At 35.3% G+C, this 21,771-nt stretch overlaps 2 protein-coding genes across 2 annotated transcripts; one reads left to right on the top strand and one right to left on the bottom strand.

Moving 5' to 3' along the window:
- The first annotated feature begins 3,624 nt into the window (after positions 1–3,624).
- Positions 3,625–12,178, top strand: LOC126720767 (elongator complex protein 2). The gene is made up of 10 exons (XM_050423569.1): positions 3,625–3,947; positions 4,067–4,154; positions 4,638–4,723; positions 4,960–5,113; positions 6,999–7,159; positions 7,306–7,983; positions 9,414–9,735; positions 10,400–10,617; positions 10,748–10,925; positions 11,577–12,178. Exons 1-10 carry the CDS (start codon positions 3,801–3,803, stop codon positions 12,083–12,085), a joined length of 2,541 nt encoding a protein of 846 aa, XP_050279526.1. The 5' UTR covers positions 3,625–3,800; the 3' UTR covers positions 12,086–12,178.
- Positions 12,179–15,738: 3,560 nt separating this feature from the next.
- Positions 15,739–18,570, bottom strand: LOC126720758 (uncharacterized). Its single transcript, XM_050423560.1, has 2 exons — positions 17,177–18,570; positions 15,739–17,055 (listed from the first exon to the last, which is right to left on the bottom strand). Exons 1-2 carry the CDS (start codon positions 18,487–18,489, stop codon positions 16,041–16,043), a joined length of 2,328 nt encoding a protein of 775 aa, XP_050279517.1. The 5' UTR covers positions 18,490–18,570; the 3' UTR covers positions 15,739–16,040.
- Positions 18,571–21,771: the final 3,201 nt, after the last annotated feature.

The raw sequence follows: 21,771 nt of genomic DNA, 5'->3' as shown, positions 1-21,771 counted from the left end.
TTAAATGCTTTGCAGCTAATTTCCTGACCGCATTAATGTGGAGGTGATAGAATAGTAATATTAAGCCTTACAGCTACCCCCAAAAACTTCAAAAGGGTGCGGATGGGATAAGAATTAGAGCCAATAGGTTGACCTACACATGGAAGGCTGAGATGAAGTAAAGTAGGGGAATATAAAGAAAAAAGACCTCATTATGAGGGGGAGATCAAAGAATCTAGGAAAAAAACATGGTAGCCTCAAGAATTGTAATTGTGTTTAAGTTCAACAGAAATATATAAGAACTACTTTCCTTGGACTTCGCCGAGGAGGATTTCCTTTGCATAAAACTTGTTCATTTTTATTTTCTAGCCATATTTAACCTGCTGTGATTGTTGTCCCACTCATTGAAGTCTAGTTTCAAGCCCACCCTTTATAAATTCATTGTATTGGACTCTTTGAGCCCTTGTTCGTCTACTTTTTGGGCTTTGGTGCAAAAAACCCTGTCCTTACACTAGAAATTGTGAAACGATGTCGTAGTACCTATATATATAAAATTTAAACTCCTAACCCACCAAAACCCTATATAACTAAGAGCGAGAGATCAAGGGAGCAAGGAAGTGACAGAATGACAATAATACGAAATTGGTTGCAGTGGTGTGAAGAACGACTGACATGCCTTTTGATGCACCACCGATATTGAATTGGATTTTTTTTTTTTTTTTGGTTGACTAATCTCGTCTTTGTACAATAAGTTCTTTTAACGGTTTTGTAAAATTTTATTAGCGAATAGTTTGCAGTGGTGCGAAGAACAATGTGGTGTTTTGAATAGAGTTTGAGTTTTTAGTTTAATTTTGTGTTTTGTTTGGGTATTTCAAAATTTTTGTAATTTTGTGAAATTGCCTAATTCCTCTCTATTCATGTTGTAATCAAGTACATCCAAGTTGAGTTAAGTAGTGAATGGTCAACTTAATAATAATAAAAATAAAATGTTCAAACTTGGCCAAAACTCTAAGTAAGTCAACAAGCAATGTTAGTTCCAAAAACCTAAGTTTGGATTTTGAGCTCAAGTTTAATATCAAGCTTTTAAGCTTAAACACATGCATATAATCAAATCAAGGTGATCAATATCGTACCGTACCAGCCAATACAATCGGTATTTACCATTCCGATACTTGCACTAGTATCAAAATGCAACTATTTCGTACCGGTTTAAATGCTGGCTGTACCGGTCGGTACAGAAAAAACCTTTTTTTTCTTCTAGTTTTGTTATTTTTCGAATGTTTGTAAAGGCAGAATGGTAACTTATTTGTATTTTTTTTTCTTAGTATGCAATGAACAATTAAGTTTTCTGTTTTTTATATTGTGTTTTTTTTCTTTCTTTCTTTTTCTTTTAGTTGATGCTAAAGACTAAAATCGTGAATAATTTTTTCTGAATTAAGGTAATGTTTTATGCTAAACTTTTATTTTTATTATATATATAAAATAGTGGTAAACCTGAAATGGTACACTGATACTGAAATATATCGTTCCGCTAACCAAACCGATACAACATCCGACAGGGGTGGAGCTAAGGGGGGGTGAGCGCCACCCCCCCCCCCCCCCCCCCCTAAAAAGTCTACCATACATGCTTATGTAAAGTTGATTTAGCCCCTGACATAGAATAGAAAAACAAAGAAAGACTTTCACTAAACAAACTGTACATTACATGAAATAAATAATAAAATAACAAATCTTCCAATTGAGAAAGTCTAGAGATACTATAAAATCTCACAATATTTTCACAATACTCTTGTTTTTAGTTGAAATGAATCTCAGAATAATTTATTTTATTTTATTCTGACCAATGATGTACTAACACTTCAATTTATTGAAAAAATATTGTGAAATTTTATGGTGTTACTAAAACAATTCCTCCCACTTTAAACAATCTGTCACAAAATAAATGCCATCAAACTAAACTTGTTAAAACTGTTTACACTTTTGACCATATTAACTCTTTCTATCTTTTTCTTTTTTCACTTATCTAAATTTCCTTCTTTTCATTTGAAGTTCAGCCCGTGGAGCTCTAATTACACATAATAATGTATTGTATAGTTGTATGGTACTAAAGCATTAAAATATGCCCATTACTTTTTTATCCTTCATCTCTTCCATTTTCATAGTTTCAAAATTTGAGTCTCTACGATAAATTCAAAATTTTAAATATTTAAAAAAATTGAGAAAAGTTAAAATTTATTTTCTCAATTTATTTTGAGGAATCAAATTAGATCACTAAACTTTATGTATATAAATTAATCTCTTACTTTGATGATTGATTGTCAATTAATAACTATGGATTAGATGTTTTACAATTGTTTACTTATTCTACAATTGTTTAATTTTAATAGGCTTTGTATGACAATTATTGTTTGTTTAAAATTTTATTATTAATATCAATTAATAATTTTAGGTTTATTTATTTATTTATTGTCTTTTGATCTTGCCCCTCCTAAACTAAAATCCTAGCTCCGCCACTGGCCTCCGGTATGAAATTGACTCTCTCGAATCAAATGCATAAATTTAAAATAAAAATAAAAAATCCTGTAAACTATAATTACTTATGATTCCACGTTTGATTCTAGCTTCTCTAGCAATTGTTCTAATTATGTATGAGAATCTAACCTGATATCTAATGTGCATGATGCCACTTTATGTGTTTGATTCCAAATTTAACAACACAACATTTATTTTCTCTAGATAATGCATGGCCATGTTGTTATGATCACAACATGGCCATGCATGCGCAACAGAGTTCATCAAGAAGTTTGACGGCGAATCACCATTAAAGACCACCTGCGAGTAGGAACCCTTATCAGCACGTCTTCTTCTTGAAATGGCGATTCACAAGCCTCATTCCTGAATTTTTATGGATCACATGTGATGAGAAAAGAACATTTTTCAATAGTTTAGAGATAATATATATATATATATATATATATATATTTTGTTTTTGAGAAGGAACATTTTTTTTTTTTAATTGAAGGATAGAAAATGAAGCATTTTTAATAGTTTATGGACAAAATAAAAGTTTTCAATAGTTTAGGAAATAAAAAATGAATTTTTTAAAATTTAGGGATGAAAAACAAAAATTTGATAGATTTTCAATACCAAAATAATATATTGTTTAAAATCAAACATAAATACTTACTTATTATGTGATATTGAGCAATGACCAAATCAACTGTTCTTGTGCATTGAATTTTTTGAGATGCGGATATGTGTCAAATACTTGTTATGTGTCCACATTTTAACGTGTCCAATACATAGATATACTGAACTCAAGCCAGTTTCATGTGACATTAATATCCAATTATCTAAATTATAGTAAAACATAAAACTAAAAATATTGATTTTAATAATAATCTTATTGTCATGTATCATAACACACATTGGCAAAATAAACAATCATATCACCTATAATAAAAGTATTATAGTTTAGTAAAGTTGAAATCTATCTTTAAAAAAAAAAAAAAATTGAATTATTTTTATGAAACATAATACAGAAAATATAGTTCAACATTTATTTATTTATTTTAAATGTTAATCTTAGAATTTTATATTTAATAACTAAATATGTGTAAAATATTACATTTGGTGGAGCACCCATTAGCTGGGCCGAGCGGCCCAACCAGCACACACCTTCACTCTTTTCTTTGTTCGCTGTTGGCTGAAGCCTGAAGCTTTCTCGGTTAGGCTTGGCCGCCCTCTGAATCTGATACAAGTTACAACCTCTCTGTGTTCTCTTCTTGGTTGTCTCTCTCTCTGTTGTAATATATTTATATATGACCATGTCAATAAATGGAGGAATGGAGGTGAAGAAAGTGTTTATAGGAGCAGGGTGCAACAGGGTTGTGAACAATGTTTCATGGGGAGCTTGTGATTTGGTAGCCTTTGGTGCCCAAAACGCCGTTGCTATATTCTCCCCCAAGGTTCTTCTCTCTGTCTTCTAGTTTTCATTCTATATATACCCATCTTCTTATATATCATCAAACTGACTTCTTTCTTTCTTTTGTTTTTTGGGTTGTTTTTCAAATTTTTTTTTTTGCAGACTGCACAGATTCTGACAACTCTACCGGGTCACAAAGCCTCTGTGAATTGCACCCAATGGCTTCCAAGTAACAAATTTGCATTTAAAGGTATATTTTTTAATTGGGTTTTTATTAAAAGTCCTTGCTTTAGTTTTGGTTTGGTATAATTGAATTTCTGAACTAGACTAGTTAACGGGTCTTTTGGGTGGTTTTATGAATTGATAGGAAAACAAAAGAAAGTACAAGTTTGAAATTTTGGGGAGAAAAGAATGCCCTTTACTTCAGTGTTATACTCAATAAACTTCTTTGTTTTCCTAATGTGAGTTATAACCGTTTATAAATTTTCTGGGAAACCAAAAGGACTTCTCAAAGCTACCATATTTTAAGTTTGTGTTGTTTTCAGACAAACTTACGAAAGGTAATTGCTTGTGTACTAGACTAGCTGACTTCTCAAAGCTACCGCATTTTAAATTTCTGAACTAGAATAGGTGACTTCTTTTTTTTCCTTTTAAAAAGTTATGGATTTTAGAAGTATAATCATAGTTGATCTCTTTCTGGGTTTGTTAATTGAGCTTTATTAATTGTTTTCAGCTAAAGAGTTAGAGAAGCACTACCTTCTCTCTGGAGATGCTGATGGTGCCATTATTCTGTGGGAATTTTCTCTTCTTGAAAGAAAGGTAACTGCTTGTGTACCTGACCAATTAGTCAATTCCTTTCATTTTTAGTTTCTTGGCAATATCACTCTTTCATTTACTAGCTAATTGAACATATTCCTAATGAGCACTTTGCGAATCCTCAAGTGCAATGTTTTTTTCCTAATATGCTTTAGATGATTGATTTCTAATTTAAACATTATTACCATTAAAAAAAAAAAATTAAAACCAACTAGTTATTTAAATTATTTTTTTAACAGTGGAGGTATGTGTTACAAGCACCACAATCACACAAGAAGGGTGTCACATGCATTACTGGAATTATGGTTACTGAAACTGAGGCAATTGTTGCCTCAACTTCTTCAGATGGTAAAGTCCATGTATGGGAAGTGTTGTTCCCATCTACTACTGGAGGTTAGTCATATATTCCTGAAATAAATTAAAACTGTCAAACTGTCATGCATGCTGATGGTGCACTTGTACGTAGTATGTATGTCACTTCCATTTGCTAGAAAAAATATAAGAACATGATTGTGCTTTGTATGCTTTATTTGTTATGATGGTAGTCTCTCTATCAAACACTTATTTTAGTTCTTTAGTAGTAGTTTTTTTAGGTGCTAAAGTTTGTTGAGCTTCTCATGTAGTTCTATACTTTATGGGAATTGAAGGAATCCCAGACTATGCAGACAATTTTTTGCTTCTTGTTGAAATCGATTGTATATAAATAGGATTTCTGTGGCAAAAGTCAAGTGAATATCCATCAGGTTAACAATACTTCAGGAATGTTATGCTATTAACTTCATAGGGCATGAGCTAAAAGTGCAAAGCATTGGCTTTAGGTTCATGTTATGTATAGAATGGCCATTGCTGGACACTTGTTGGTTTGCAGAACAATGAAACTCAAATAAATGGACCATGTTTGGATTCTCTGACTTTGAAAGTTGTTCTGTGATTTAGAGTGATTGTTCCAACTTGTTAAATTTCTCTTAGACTTGATCCATCTGGTGTGAAAAATTTATTGATAGTTCAATAGTACCATATCAAGATTTTTTAATATGAGTGCAGATGTGTTTGCTAGCACAAAGATTGCTTGTGTAATAAACTTAAGAGCTCTGGTGGGCCTGGAAGCTAAGTGACATATTAATTATTTGACACTAATAATCTTGGTAGTCTCAACAAGATACTTGATTTGTATGACACTATGACAGCATGCTTTTTAATGTCTGCAGTAATCCCCATGATGAGGCTTCATACCCTAATAACACGTGTTTGATATTAAAGAAGTAATCATATTTTATTTCTTTATATATTGTTGAGTAGCACATAGTTAAATGGGACTTCATAAACATATATATCTGCAAACAAATAGAAGCTCTACTAGATTGATGCTAAAGAAAAAGGGTTTGATTAGTAGATGGTCAACCTTGCCTCCCTGGAAGAAGAATAGCCATGCTCTCTAGCCAACAAATGAAAAGGGAAAGAAAGGCCATATGAATGAAGTAACAACTAAGCCCTCTCACATCCTTCAAGCAGTCATCAAAGTCCAAAGCCTATAGGGTTGTTTGGGAGCATGTCTATTCGTTTTCTAAACGATTGCTGCTCACTAGGTTTAGCACAATAGTTAAAAAAATGGTTTCTATGATTGCATGATTTCAAAGTTAGGGCTAGTGTTATGTTGCAGAGTGAGAATATGGCAAAAGAGACTTTGTGTGAGGATGAGAGGCATGGCAACCACTCAGAGCTTCCTTCTGACTAGATTAATTGGGGCAGACTTTTATTTAACGTTTTTTGTAAATGCAGATTTTTATTTGCCGAATAACCTTATTTTAAAAAATGTGATTCAAAAAGACATGTTTTGAATTTATTTTTTCTTATCCATATTGTTCAGAATTAAAGAATTGATGTCTATCCAGGCTTATTTTAGGATGTGGTTAGCTACTGGAATAATAACGCCTGCCTTGTTTAAAAAGTGACGGGTCTTATTTTGCCTCTTTTTCTTAATTTGATTCACATATATGGTTTGTCTCTTAGTTAAAAATATTTATCTTACATCAAATTCCTTATAACTCTCATATCTCTTTACTTTATGTCATGGTTTTGAGCCTAAAAAGTCATAGTCGCCATTCTGAAGAATTGTTTAAATGTGGTTATATTCAAGATGGTTTTCAAAATGTCTTGTTGTTTGATGTTAATTTGCATCTGAATTGATCTAGTTTGAGTACTAAGTTTATTCTAATAAGCTTATTTGCAGACATTTTGTTTTAAAACTTTAATAAAAACCTTTTCTTGGTTGTTTTAGGTGATTGTAAATTGCAATGTCTGGAAACTCTCTTTGTTGGTTCGAAACCTATGGTGGCACTTTCATTAGCAGAATTGCCTGGAAATACCGGTCATTTAGTTCTAGCAATGGGAGGATTGGATAACAAGATTCATCTTTACTGTGGGGAGAGGACAGGAAAGGTATCTTGCATCCTACTTGTCAATCTTACATTGAAGTTCCTTTTTTTTTTGGATTGGCTCCATTGAAGTTCCTTGTCTTCATTGTGGCAGTAACTTATTTTGGCTCCTTTCCTTCTTATTTTTGGTTTTTTGGCATATGCCCTCAGTTTCTTCGTGCTTGTGAATTAAAAGGGCATACGGATTGGATCCGAAGTCTGGACTTCTCATTACCTATATGCACCAATGGTGAACCAAATAGTATTCTACTTGTAAGTTCGTCTCAGGACAAAGGCATACGCATATGGAAGATGGCTCTAAGGAGTTCTCTTTGCAGCACTCAGAGTGCATACAGGAAAGAAGAAATGAGTCTTGCATCTTATATTGAAGGCCCTGTGCTTGTAGCTGGTTCATCCTCTTATCAAATATCTTTGGAATCTCTTCTAATTGGACATGAAGATTGGGTATATTCAGTCGAGTGGCAACCCCCTTCAACTGAATCTGTAGAAGGGATTGGTTACTATCAACCTCAAAGCATCTTATCTGCATCTATGGACAAGACAATGATGATCTGGCAACCTGAAAAGAATTCTGGTATCTGGATGAATGTTGTCACTGTTGGAGAATTAAGTCATTGTGCTTTGGGGTTTTACGGTGGCCATTGGAGCCCAAGTGGGGATTCAATTTTAGCACATGGATATGGTGGATCTTTCCATGTCTGGAAAAATGTTGGTGTGGACCTGGATAATTGGCAACCTCAAAAAGTTCCCTCTGGGCACTTTGCAGGAGTGACAGATATTGTGTGGGCAAGATCTGGTGAATACATACTGTCAGTTAGCCATGACCAGGTAATATATTAGCCATCGTACTAAAGAACTTTATTGAATTTGTTATTTCTTAAAAATGTTCTGATTGCAGTTATGGGTTGGCTTTTTTAGAGAATTTATGACTTGGTGTTTCAATTAGTTTTCCTATATTTCTTGCATGAAACTTGTAAATTTGTTGTAGATGTGGCGAGTGTTTGGAAAGTTATACCATGCTGATGACAAGTGAGTAAAATATGATTTAAGAAACTGATACAGTTTCAACTTAGAAAAGTGGACTGTATGGCATTTAATAGTCTAGTAAGTATTGCATTGCATTGTACTGAAATTGTCTTCAAGTGGTCTGTGACTAACAATGCAAATCATAAACAGCAAGTGGACACCACAAGTGATTTAAACAGTACATTTGTATGTTTTTAGCAATGATAAAAGTCTTGGGTTGTCAAGTGCAAGTGCATAGGCTTAAGTTTTGATAGCCAGTGCTTAACACAAACAAAATGCTGAAAGGGAGTACCATATCCAAGTTATCCCTTCCAGGACCCCACTTTAGTGTGACCAGCCTAAGTAATGACCTTTTATCTTTTATTTTTTAAGAAATATGTTGATGTCCGACCTGGTACGTGATATGGGTAACTTACCAAAGATTTATGTTGTAAATAGTAAAGTCTTGGGATTGGATTTAATTCTGAGTAAATCAACTGAAAATCAATCAAATGATGCTTCTCTTATTGACACAGTTTTTATCTCAACAACTGGGATTTGTGCTTATGTAAGCAAGAGTTTGGATTGAACTTCTAGAATGTTTTTAATTTTGGGAAAATGACATGGAACTATCATGGAAGTTTGATGATCGAGACATTGAAGGCACGGATAAGTATGCTCTGATATAAATTTTATTGTAGATTCACATCCCAAAGAAGTTTCTTCTTGTGTACCGCTCAATAAGCCCGTTTTGACCTCTGAAAAAAGATTTAGGAAAATGATACCAGTGTAGCCCTTCCTGCATCAGAACACAAGCCATCTTAGCACTTGGTAATGAAATTCACATTCTAAGTTAGTGAGATTACTACTCAAACAATCTTTGAACATAGGAGATGTTCTTTTACTGCAAAATTGATAAGTCAGAGAAATGGTGAAATTTCTAGTTTTTTTCTTTGAAATGAAAGGACAATTTTATTTTCTTAAAATGATATTTCTGGAAGTAAATTGTTACTTTTTTCTCTGATTAATTTTTCATATTGATATGAGATCTTCAATATGGCTGATAGATGAAAAAAGTTACTGAAAATCCTACAAATTTTAGTTAAGTAGGCAGATTGCTTAGCTAGTATTTTATTTATTTATTTATTTCTCTATAATTTAAGAGGTAGATGTTAACATTATTTTGCATGCATTCGTTTGTATTATTCTTTTATTAAAGATGCTATTGATTTCATGATTTTTAAAATATGCAGACAACTCGAATATATGCTTCATGGCAAAATGAAGCTTCTCTTAGTGATGGGGACTCTTGGCATGAAATTGCACGTCCCCAGGTTCATGGTCATGATATTAATTGTGTGACCATTGTCCAAGGAAAGGGGAACCATCGATTTGTCAGTGGAGCTGATGAGAAAGTGGCCAGAGTTTTTGAAGCTACTTTGTCTTTTTTGAAGACATTGAACCATGCCACCTCACAGAATATTAGTTTACCTGAAGATCTCCAAGCAGATGTTCAGGTTTTGGGTGCAAATATGTCTGCTCTTGGGCTATCACAGAAACCCATCTATGTTCAGGGTGAGTTTCTCTCTTTCTTCTCTCAATCAAAATCTCATGCATGATATATGGATTATGAAGATACTAATATATCCATCGACACCATTTTTGTAGTTGTTATAATTTTGGCTCTTTCCACCCAATTTTAAGAGCTTGATGGCTGTTACTGTAAATCACCTTATATATATATATATAAAGCTCTTGGCATTTCTCTCACTTATATTATCTAGATATATATTGACCTTCTGTTTATCATTATGATTTATAGACTCTTTAACCCTGTTTTGTTATGATGCATGGCTTAGTGGTCAAAACACCTTTAAGACCATCCTAAAGGTAACAATAAAAGAATCTTAAATAAATTCAAGGACATTATCTTTTTCTTTTTCTACCTTTTATATTGTAAAAAGATAAATTAACCGTATCATTTTTATAAGTATGTTCTTTTTAGTGGTGAAGCTCTCAAGCTTCCTGGTTGTGCCCCTTTGAGCTTTTTCTTTAATGGATTTTTATTACGTATCCAAAAAAAAAAAAGCTCTCAAGCTTCCTTGTCAATGTGAAAATCTAAGTTTTCAATTTATTATTAGTCGGTGCAGATAAAGGTTTTTTTTTTTTTTTTTTTTTAATGAATCAGTGCAGATAAGTTGGTAAGGTAGAACTGATTTAATGGGCCATTTATATGCAGCCACGCATGATACCCTGGACCGAAATGGGAATGAGGGCCTTGACACCCTTGAAACTATTCCTGATGCTGTTCCAACTGTGTTGACTGAACCTCCAATTGAAGATCAACTGGCATGGCATACACTGTGGCCAGAATCACACAAACTTTATGGTCATGGGAATGAATTGTTTTCTTTATGCTGTGACCATGAGGGGAAGCTTGTCGCTTCATCATGCAAGGTATATGGTGTCATTTAGCTGTTCTGCTGTTATAATTACATACTTTTGAGAGTGAATTTCAACACAGAGCTAGGCTGTGTGAGTGCTATAGGTGGGTTGTACATTATTGCTAATATACTTGCGTTTGCAGGCCCAATCAGCAACAGCAGCCGAAATTTGGCTATGGCAAGTGGGTTCATGGAAGGCAGTTGGTCAGTTGCAGTCTCATAGCTTAACCGTGACACAGATTGAGTTCTCTCATGATGACAGCATGCTTTTGGCTGTTTCAAGGGATCGCCAATTCTCCGTTTTCACAATCAAAAGAACAGGTACTCGAAGCCCCTCACCATTTCAAGTGAGATTATTTCAACATCCCTTATAGTATGTTTGCGGCTTTCTACTTACCAAAAAAAAAAGTATGTTTGTTGCTTTCTATTTGGTTGCTTTCTATTTGGTCATCTCTTTACATTTAGCACATTGGGGGTTTGCATTTTCTCATTTGAAGGACTTTGCGAGGTAAACAATGAAATTCTCTCTTTTAATTGCTGAAAAATTTCAGCATAGCAAGATAAGATAAAACAGGAAGGCTTGGATAGCACGTTCTCTCTTCTTGTGGATTAGATTCAGTTAGAGAAAACTTTTAGGTTTCGTTTCATATTCCTTTGTTTAACACAAAGATCTACAGAAATGCGTAAAAAAAAGAATGAAAACTTTTCAGTAAACACCACCATTTCTTCTGTTGTTTGTGTAATACCCTTACATCATCTCTTATTTTCCTAGCACCCATAAATATTTAGTCACATTTTTTTTCTTTGACTCATCATTAAACAATAAGGGGACAGATGGAACATTCAATGGGAGTGGAATTAAAATGGCGTTGTTGATTTTGAATCAGTCAGGGCTGCCCTTTCCAATTTGGAATTTTTGTGGAATTTTACAGTAAATTGTAATTACATAGTTTCTGTGATATGTCTGTTTAGGCACAGATGAAATCAGTTACCAGCTCCTAGCAAGGCAGGAGGCACACAAAAGAATTATCTGGTCATGCTCTTGGAATCCATATGGTCATGAATTTGCAACGGGTTCACGGGACAAAACAGTGAAGATCTGGGCTGTTGATAAGGGATCTTCTGTTAAGCTGCTTCTGACTTTGCCACAATTCAATAGCAGCGTCACAGCATTATCTTGGGTTGGTCTTGGTCACCAGAAAAACGATGGCTTCCTAGCAGTTGGAATGGAAAGTGGACTCATTGAACTTTGGAGTCTGTCTGTCAACAGAGCCGATGATGGCAGCGGTTCAGCAGCAGGTGTAGCTGTTGCTGTTGCAGTAAAACTTGATCCCTTCATGTGCCATGTCTCTGCAGTAAACCGTTTAGCATGGAAAGGCCCCAAGAAGAGTGAAAATTGCAAGAACATACAGCTTGCTTCTTGTGGTGCTGATAATTGTGTTAGGGTGTTTGAGGTAAATGTTGATTACGCGGAAAATTAGTATTTGTATCTATATACATAATTTTGCTAATCCCTATTTTGATGGCTGATTATAATTACTTAAATTCTTTCTAATGGAAATATGCTTGTTCTAGACCTTGTTTAAATTATGGGACTGTGAGACCGCTTGTTAGATTTCCATGATGGACCCCATTAATCGTCAATTGTTACTTGCGTTGTAAACAAGCTCTATCTTACGGCCTAGACTTTTTTCAACTTCAACTTCAACTTCTTACTAAAATTCTTTTTCACTTCTCATTGATCTATAATTCTATATAAGAAGAGCAGCCTTCCTTCTTCAAAGTTCAAACCTCTGACACCGGCTATCATCTAGATTTTGACTCATGATTGAGATTTAGCACGGCTTGAAAATTCAAAGTTCAATACATTGACCATGTTCAAGCACCACTCCCTAATTAATACCAGAGCATATGGGACAGCCCACCGCTTTGAGAAATCATGGCTGAAGTAGACTAAAGCTACGGCGCCAACAAAAGCTCGTCTTCCATACTTGAATATTGGTGTTTAATCTTTTTGGTTTTTCTTTTCGTTGTTTGTTTAAACAAATGCATTATTGCAAGAGAATCAGTATGACAAATCATGAAAGGTCAATTTCTAGAATCGGTAGCGGGCACCTGCCACGCCATGCAATTTTGACAGTCATAGCTGCTCAAACAATATTTTTCTGACATATAAGTGGGATGCTAGTAGACTTAATTACATTAATTAAATGACATTATTCCAATCACAATAATTTGTGAAAAATGATTGTGTTGATAGCATTTTCTTTTTATATGAAGTGTGATGAGGAATATTTCTATTAGAGCTGTGTCCGACATGGATATTTTGTTTGACAGTCATCACTCGTTTGACACCTTTGATTGAGTAGCTGATTAAACCACCACAAGCTTAAATTGTGGATATGAGTCATCTTGCTAAAGTTATTTGTTCGACACCCACACGAATGAAGATACTTAGCTCCCCGAAGTAATGGAAGTGCTCCATTCTATACTTTCTACATATGGAAACTCTTATGCACCTTGCCAGAGGGTCCTTCTAAAATTCCGTATCCATTAAGTATGGGAAGTTAAACTCGAATATTTTGGTGCCACTGACCTTATTACCTCCATTATGCTAGTGCCTAAATTCCACGAAACGTGATCATCCTAGACCACTATATAAGCACCAAGGCACCTTCATTCAAGGGTATGTGTACACAATTTCTTAATCTTCATACTTTTAGAGTTCTTAGAGATCATTGTGAGTTTTTGATTCAACTATCAGAGGGCCTTTGACTAGTACCACACCAGTGCACTCCATAAGTATTTTATTCTTCACATCTTCTAACATGCGAGTTTAGAATGATTGACTTACTGACAAGTTTGGAATGATTAATTTATTAACAATCCTGCACATCATAAGTATTTTATTTTTCACATCTTCTCACATGTGAATTTGGAATGATTGACATAGTGACAAGTTTGAAATGATTAATTTATTTACGATCGTGCGCATCATCAAAAGTGTTTGATAGCATTACATGTATCGAAGGGGGAATACCAACTTTTGTGTATGAGTTCGAGCCCCACACGTTGTCACAGAGCAGATTTTACCACTAAATTTTCTGACCTGTGAAACACGTAACTAAATGTCAATTATTTAGTCAAGCGTGGGGTTGCTAGTCACAAATCATGACATGTCTGTCCTCACAAGGACTCGCGTGGATCAGAGTCAGCATCAACATCTCTATTCTCTACCTCGAGCTACTCCAAATTTATAAGACAAAGACGATTCCTTGGATTAGAGGCAGCAGCTTTTAGTGCGCAGCAGCTAAAAAAATGAAAGAAGTTGCTACTGCCAAAATGCTAAAACACGTGCTGCCGAATCACACACAAATTCACAAACAGTTCTCACTCTCTCACATCCCCAAAACCAAACACAAACCTCGTACATTTGTTTATGCATTATTTAACAAGTAATTAATGAATTCTTAGATTTTAAATCAGAGAATCTAAGAGTACTGTCAGTCAATAAAGAGTCACATGAAATTGAGTGAACCCATTTGTAGTATGCTGTTTAATTTATTCATGGTCATTGGTCAGTATGGAATTTCTCTAGCTATCGGCCAATATTTGATCTGATTACCTTAACGGTGCTTTCAAATATTGTAATAATATGTTTCTTTTTCTGATTAATCCTATATGCACGAATCAATTCCTCATCCATTGATTCTCTTTCAGAAAGAAAGAAAAAATTCTCATTCATCGTACCATGTAGAGACTAAAGAGGCTCTCAAGTCTTGACTATGCAGATGTATTAGATTTTGGACCACTGCTTCATAATTTCTCATAAAGTGGCTGATGAGGATGGCCATAAAAGGCGTGATTCAGCGACAAAGACAAATTGGAAAATCAGGACAGGAAAAAGGATGATGGTAGTTGGACAAAATGAAAGTGAGAATCACAGAGAAAACAGCATTTTAGGCTTAGAGAAAAATACAAGTGGAAGAGTATCATATGGTTCAAGGTTATCTTAAAAGGATTATTGTGAAGATATATACGAGAGTTGATGTAAGAGATGAAATCATAAAACTGTAGATGATGATGCAGTACACGTTTAGAATCAGCATTATTCTTGTTGTCAAAGTGTGTTTCACAATACATAATAAACAAATAAAAAAGATTTTTAAAAAAAGTGTGTTTCACAAGATCATGAAGTTTGTACCACCATGACCAGAAAGAAAGAATCATGTTGCCTATACACAAAATTGTGCAAGTAATGATGTCACATATTATAAAAATAATAAGTACTTAACAGAAACTATGCTATGAAACTAAGGACGCCAAGTAAGTTCATGAATCACATCTTATAATGCAACCTATGAAGAAAACAAAATTTTAAGAAATGCAATACCGTTCAAAGCTTAAAAGAAATGCAAGAATCTGGAGTCAGATATGATTACGTAGGAAAACAACAATCAATGGAGTAAGAAGTCATTAACCCAAAAAAAAAAAAAAAAAATTTGAAAAAAAGAATGGAGTAAGTTCTTCATCTATTCATAAGAATTTAGATGCAGCACGCATCAAGGACAATATGAGTGGGAGCTGGTGGACACATCTTTGTCTGGTAATGCATTGAAAGCCACATCAATTATCAATGACATTTAATTTCTACCGTAGCAACAAGCACAAGGTCGAAAATGACTGCTTGATGAGTATTATTTGAACTCCTAAAAATTGTTTCTTCCTTGATTTACCACATTTTTCATGGGAAGAGTTCTCTATTTCCTGACATGATTGAGACTTGAGAAAAAGGGGATGTTATTTTCTCTCCAAGTTGTTGCTTCAATACTTTCCTCTCTCAAGGGTGAATCGGCAACAATTAAGAGTTGCACTAACAATTACAACTCTCCAAATTTCAGTTGTTAGAGTTGAAAAATGTGAATCATGTGCGGAAATAACTGAGAGTCAAACTGTGGTCCTTCATAAAATCATATTGCAAACGGAACTACTGCGGCCTAACAAACCTTAAAATAAACAAAGGTCATTCACTAACAAAAATCCCCTCTTTTGGTTCTATTTCTGTTTTTTATCCAAGCAAAAACGTTGGCCCTGCATATCATAACTCTTAAGACCTGAATGACAAACATGAAACGGCATAAAATTAAAGTTCTTCTGACTTATATACCATTTATTTCTGTAACCGATATATGAACTGCACACAACACCATATATGAGTTTGAGCTTTTACAGTATTGTCTCAGACCACTTTCATTTCCTATGACAATAAACAACAATATGACATATGAGAAAGATATAAGACAAGTCTTAGTTCCTTATTATCTATCACAAAATACATATCACACAAACCAATAACAAGACAGACTCTAAAACATAAACTTGAGAGACAAACCAAACCCAATTCCTTCAAAATTGTTTCTTTTCTCTGTAACTGATTTATATTGGCTGTGAACTTCTGATCTGCTGCTTCATGTTGTCAGTGGGAAGCTGAGCAGAAGCTTCCGGCAACCCTACAGCAGCAGCTGTTGTCATGGTCTGGTATTGAGAAGTCATTGAGGGTGCCAGAGGCTGAGTGTAGTATATCTGGGGGGCATGAGCAGGATCAGAAAAGTCATAAGCATAATTAGCAGGAGCAGCTGAATTAGGTGCCATTGACTGAGATGGGTGAGGCATCTGAGAGTAACCAACATATTGTTGCTGATGTTGACCAGAAGAGACTTGAACTAGTTGTGGAGCACCTGTGGTTGCTGTTCTGTACACACCTGCAGCCATTTCGGGCTTGGTAGCATTCCTTATGGGGTTATAAGCTGCAGGAGAAGGGACCATTGTAGGACCGGGAGGCGTTTGGGTGCGGCTAGGAGGAATACCAGTTGCAGTTTCACTGATATTAGATTGCTGCACAGACAAGTTGTAAGCTTGGGCCTGCCTCGTGGGCATATAGTACACTGGGTACTGCTGGTCAAGTTGATGTTGTGGATGGTACTGCTGTTGCACAGGGTAGTAGGCCGAGATTGGCACTGGCCCAGAGGGGGTATGCTGGAGATAATGTGTGCCATGTACGAATTGCGGTTGTTGTTGTTGCTGTTGTGGTTGTGGTTGTTGTTGTTGTTGTTGTAATTGTTGCTGATGTTGTTGGTGTTGGTGTAATTGTTGCTGCTGATGTTGTTGCTGCTGATGTTGTTGCTGCAATTGTTGCTGCTGATGATGTTGTTGTTGTAATTGTTGTTGTAATTGTTGCTGTTGCTGCTGTTGTTCGAATTGGGATTGTAATACATAACTAGAATCCTGAAACTGTTGTTGCAACTGGACCCGGGTGTTTGGATCAGAGATATTATTAAGTTTTTGATCAACAGGGTTACTAGCAACCCTTACAGATGGGATTGGGTTTTGAACAACTGGGTCTTGATATGCAGGTTTTGTGCGAGACAATGGATTTGTAAGACTACTTTCACTGCGGAATTAAAACAAACACACACAAAACAAAAACAAAAAACCCAATTCAGAATTTGATAATTCCAACAATCTAATTAAACTATTCACAATAAAACTGAAACAAATCAGAAAATGGGTACCTTGAAACTGAATCTGGTGAATGCAAATCATGCCCGCCACTAGTCTTTTGTTGATTCTGTGACTGTGGCAGTGGCTGTGGCAGTAGCTGTGGCTGTGGCTGTGGCTGTGGCTGAGCAACCGGTTGTACTCTCCGATAGCCAACAGGCATGCCGTGATCTGATCTTTCGTCATCGGAAAAGACCCTATTCTGGTACTCCCCGGCCGCCGCAGAACTCACCGGAACGGGCTGTACAACCGGTAAAGTGACCGGCAACGGAGGCGGCGAAGAAATCACAACAAAGCCCTCGTCTTGCTTGTTGTTGTTGTGCCCGGCAGAACCAAGACCCATCTGAGCGAATTGCTCCTCAATCCCAAGTTTCTGATCCGCCACTCTAGCCCCACCGCCACCGCTACCGCCACCGCTACCAACACCAACACCAACGCCAACACCGCCTCCCTCCTCTACATGAACCCGAATCGGCCGCAAATTCGCAAGCGAAGGCGAAGAAGAAGTGGACCCAAACGACGACGTCGTTTCCAGCATCGGCGAATCGGGCACCGAGTGAACATCCTGACCCGACTTCGCATTCTTTCCGGGTTGACCCGCCTCCAGCTCTCTCGCTCCTCCGCCACTATTCGAAGAATCCAAGTTGTTCACGCCGCCTACGACACCATCATCGTCCAAACCCAGCAAGCAATCCACCGAGGTTGGGACCGAATACCCTCTGTTGTTCATCAAACCCGACCCGTTCAGCGCGTTCAAAAACCAGTCCTCGGACTTGGCCGAGTTGTCAAGAATCGGCCCGATTGATTGAGATGAATCGGGTTTCAGAGGGAACAGAAAGATTCGGAGCCTCGAGGGCTTAACGGAGTTCGACGAAGTCCTGTCGTACTCGTCGATCATGTTGTCAAGGTCTTCGTCGGTGGTGACGGAGATAAGAGAATCGAGGTCCTCGTTCGGAAGCTGGTACTTGAGGGTGAACGGCCGGTCGTTCAGGAGAGTTTTGGACAGCCGCGAGTGGAGGTCGGAAAGTGAGGATTGGCGGTCCACGACGACGATTCGGGTGTCGCCGCCGACGTAGCAGAGCGACTTGTCGTGCGGGCGCGGGACTATGTGGCCGCCGTAGCTGCACATGAGACGAAGCTTAGTGCTCATGGGGGCTGTGTTTGTGTTTGGCGGAATAGGCTCGTCCCATGAGTCGGTGTTGCGTGAGCGAGGGGACGAGTCTACGGAGTCTGCGTAGCCTAGGTGGGATTGTACGGTGGTTGTACTGGGTGTTGGCGTGGTGGAGAGCGGCGGAGCTACCGATATTGGGGGTGGTGGTGGGTCCATTTGGAGAGTTGTTGGGTATAGAGAGAAAGAGAGAGAGAGGAGAGAGAAGCAAAAGGAGGAAAAGAGAGGGAGGGTGGAAGTAGGAGTTTATGCTCTTATAGTTACTCCACACCTGGTCTTCTCCAGCTGTGTTTTTTTTTTTTTTTTTTTTTTTAGTACTAATTTTTAAATAATTTTTTCCAAATATTAAAAAAAAGTAACTTATTCATAATAAAAATATTTTAAAAAATAATTAACTCATATATATATTTTTTAACAAACAAGGTATTTAGTCTCTCATTTCACGTACATTGAATTATTATGAAAAAAAATCTTTTAAAAGTTACTTTAAGATACTAATAAGAAATTCCGACCCTATAATTTAGCAATATATGGATATTAATAAAATACACATAATAATGATGAATAAGGAATTAGAGATAATTTCTTAAGAAAGATATGATAGATTATTGTACTAATTTATGGTTAGGATTTAGGAATTTAATAATTTTTCAGAAGACTTTTGTGGGGAAGAGTGTAGAGAAGGAGAGGTGGGACAGGGGGGTGTGAAGAGGAGTGGTGGTTACAGTCTAGAGAAGTAGAAGAAGAACAAAGGGGCCAGCTTTGGGTTTGAAATAAAAATAAATAAATTAAAAAAAAAAAAAAAAAAAAACTATGGGGATTAGTACTGTACACAGTAGAGTCATATGGGTTTGACAGCTTGTTCACTGATTGGCTCCAGTTGGGGTCTCTGTGTATGTGTTGGGGGGTGTGGCAATCAGGTGTACTAATGTTCAGGGTAATCATGTGGGTGTGTATCCATTGAATCATGTGAGGTGTGCTTTTAGTAAGTGGCTTAAAAAACGGGTAAGTTTTTATGTTTTTTTGAGCTAATTTTGTCGCTACCTCCCACATTATTAAAAAATATATATATATATATTCACCACAAATATGGCTCTCATGTGGTTAATTAAAAGTACAGGAAAAAAAAGGGGGAATTCATGATCTTAATCATTCATTTTAAGTATGGGCCAAAATAAGGTAAAGAAGAATTAGTAGTTAGTGAGGTATAATTATTTCACTGTATGATTTTTTATATGAATCTAGAGAAATATTCTTAATATCTCTTATTAATGATTGTTTTAAATATATATATATATATATATATATTTTTTTTTTTCTATTGAGATTTTCATACTACCACAGAACTTTTTTTTGAATAGGGAAATACTACCATAGAACTTTAAAGTGCAAGATACAAGCCTTTTTCTCATAATAACAGTTAATGTAAGACTGACTTAATGGTCTATTATTTTATTTATAAAAGAAAAAAAAGAGTGGCTTGGTAGTTTAAAGAGCCTTGTAATTGAGTTATTTATTTATTTTTAAATAGTATAATTCTATTTTTTAAGAAAAAATCATATAATTCAATGACATTATTTGTTCTCTTTTATGAAGAAAATTAGGATTTAAAATTCTCTTTCTTTGTTAAAAAAGAGAGTGACTTGGTATTATAGTTTTCTCTTTATGAAAAATTCATGACAGTTATACCCAAAAAAAAAAAAAAAGTGACTTGGTAGGGTATAAATTGTCAAGAATCTTTTTTCTTGCAATCATTTTGGCAATACAATAACACAAAATTAATAGAAATGATTTAAAACCTATTGTCTAAAAAAGGTTAAGCCATTTTTTTTTTTTTTAAAAGGGTTAAGCCACTTGATCATGTTGTTCCAAACCTTCCTATGGGCATGGCATGATGAGAATTAAGAACTTTAATGTGCTAAGATTATGTTTGGTAAGTAGATCACAAATTTTCAGACACTAAAGTGCATATCTCCAAAAAAATTCGATACAACTCTCTAAAAATAATGATTGAAACACCTTTATTTTTTAAGGAAACGAACTTTTCTACTATTTCTAGAAGGAGGAGATCTCTCGAGTTCAAATCTTCTATACCATTTTTTGTGTACCACTCTATATTTCACCAATTACTACTTACCATGTGTATGATTATTTTCCATTTTAAATTTCAATTATTTTATAGAGAAAGTAAAATGAAAACATATTGATAGAACATAAAAAGTAATACAGAAGATTTGGACTTAGATCTTTTAGTAAGTAGTAAAACTAAAATGACATAAATTCCCATGATTTAAAAATTTGAAAAATGAAGACCCACTTTTTTAAAAAACGCGTTTTGGAACCCTAATTTTAAAAACAAACAAAAACAAACCCACTTTTTTTTTCCCCTCACGAGAAATTTTGGCCAAACGGAGTCTTAGCCGCAATTCTGGCTTACACACACTCACGAGTAACGCAATCATTTGCACTTTATTACACTAAAAAAATGGGGAAAAAAAATTATGAAAAACAAAGCCCACGCGCCTTCCTGATTGTTTTGTTGCGAAATCGCTTCGTATCATTGGCGCGTGTCACTGAAGGCGAGTGAAGCTTAACCAGGCGGCGCCCATAGTTGCACACTTTGCACTGCTGTAAAGTGACGACGTTTTGCCAACTGCCAGGGGGTAATTTTTTACTTGATACACGACAAAATAAATTAATTGTACTTTGTGAAAAAGGGCATCCGGTGCTTCAGGTCCCTTTTGATTTTTTTTTTTTTTATTAATTTCTATTTTAATTAATCACTTTCCAAAACATAAATATTTGTTTCTTTATCCTATACTTTGTTTCATTAAAACATTATTTCTTTGGTTATTTTTTTATTGTTAATTTTTCTACTTTTCAAAACATTAATTTAAAAAAAAATTATTTTGGTTACCAAGAAAAAAAAAGGGAATAAAAATGGGTGTTTAGGGCAATGAATAGCAAGATGTTATTTTAGGGGAAAATTATTAGCTACTTTTGACGTATCATAAATGTGTAGTCATTTTTCTCACATAAATGGTAGGTTTCACAATAAATTTAATTAGTAGAACCCATCATTTATGTGAGATGAGAGAATACACATTTATAGTACTCTAATAGTACACAATAATTTCCCTAATTTAGGCTATGTGTTTGGAAAGCCAATTTGGGTTTTCTATTTTTTTGGTTCATTTCCTAAAATTGGCGTATTCCCCTATTTTAGAGAGACGAATGTGTCTAGACCAATTTAGAATATGAACCAAAAGAATAGAAAACCAATGTGAATGCTCTCCATTTGTTTTTCCACATGTTTTTTTTTTTATATTTAGCGTGATGAGAATGCATGTTAATTGAAGACAAGTTTAATATAGCATTTAGTTAGTTAGTTAGTTAGTTCAGTCAGTTAGTTTTTTTTTTTTTTCTTTTTTTTAAGAGTTA

This window comes from Quercus robur, chromosome 1, assembly GCF_932294415.1.
Source record: "Quercus robur chromosome 1, dhQueRobu3.1, whole genome shotgun sequence".
NCBI lineage: Eukaryota > Viridiplantae > Streptophyta > Magnoliopsida > Fagales > Fagaceae > Quercus > Quercus robur.
This window is presented reverse-complemented; position numbering and strand designations above follow the sequence as displayed.

What these genes read in the sequence shown, in the direction of transcription:
- LOC126720767 (XM_050423569.1), top strand. Translation starts at nt 3,801, where the DNA reads ATGACCATGTCAATAAATGGAGGAATGGAGGTGAAGAAAGTGTTTATA. An exon ending in GTTCCCATCTACTACTGGAG is followed by an intron (nt 5,114 to 6,998) that starts GTTAGTCATATA and finishes TGGTTGTTTTAG; the next exon opens with GTGATTGTAAATTGCAATGT. An exon ending in GAAACCCATCTATGTTCAGG is followed by an intron (nt 9,736 to 10,399) that starts GTGAGTTTCTCT and finishes ATTTATATGCAG; the next exon opens with CCACGCATGATACCCTGGAC.
- LOC126720758 (XM_050423560.1), bottom strand. Translation starts at nt 18,489, where the DNA reads ATGGACCCACCACCACCCCCAATATCGGTAGCTCCGCCGCTCTCCACC. An exon ending in TCACCAGATTCAGTTTCAAG is followed by an intron (nt 17,056 to 17,176) that starts GTACCCATTTTC and finishes TTAATTCCGCAG; the next exon opens with TGAAAGTAGTCTTACAAATC.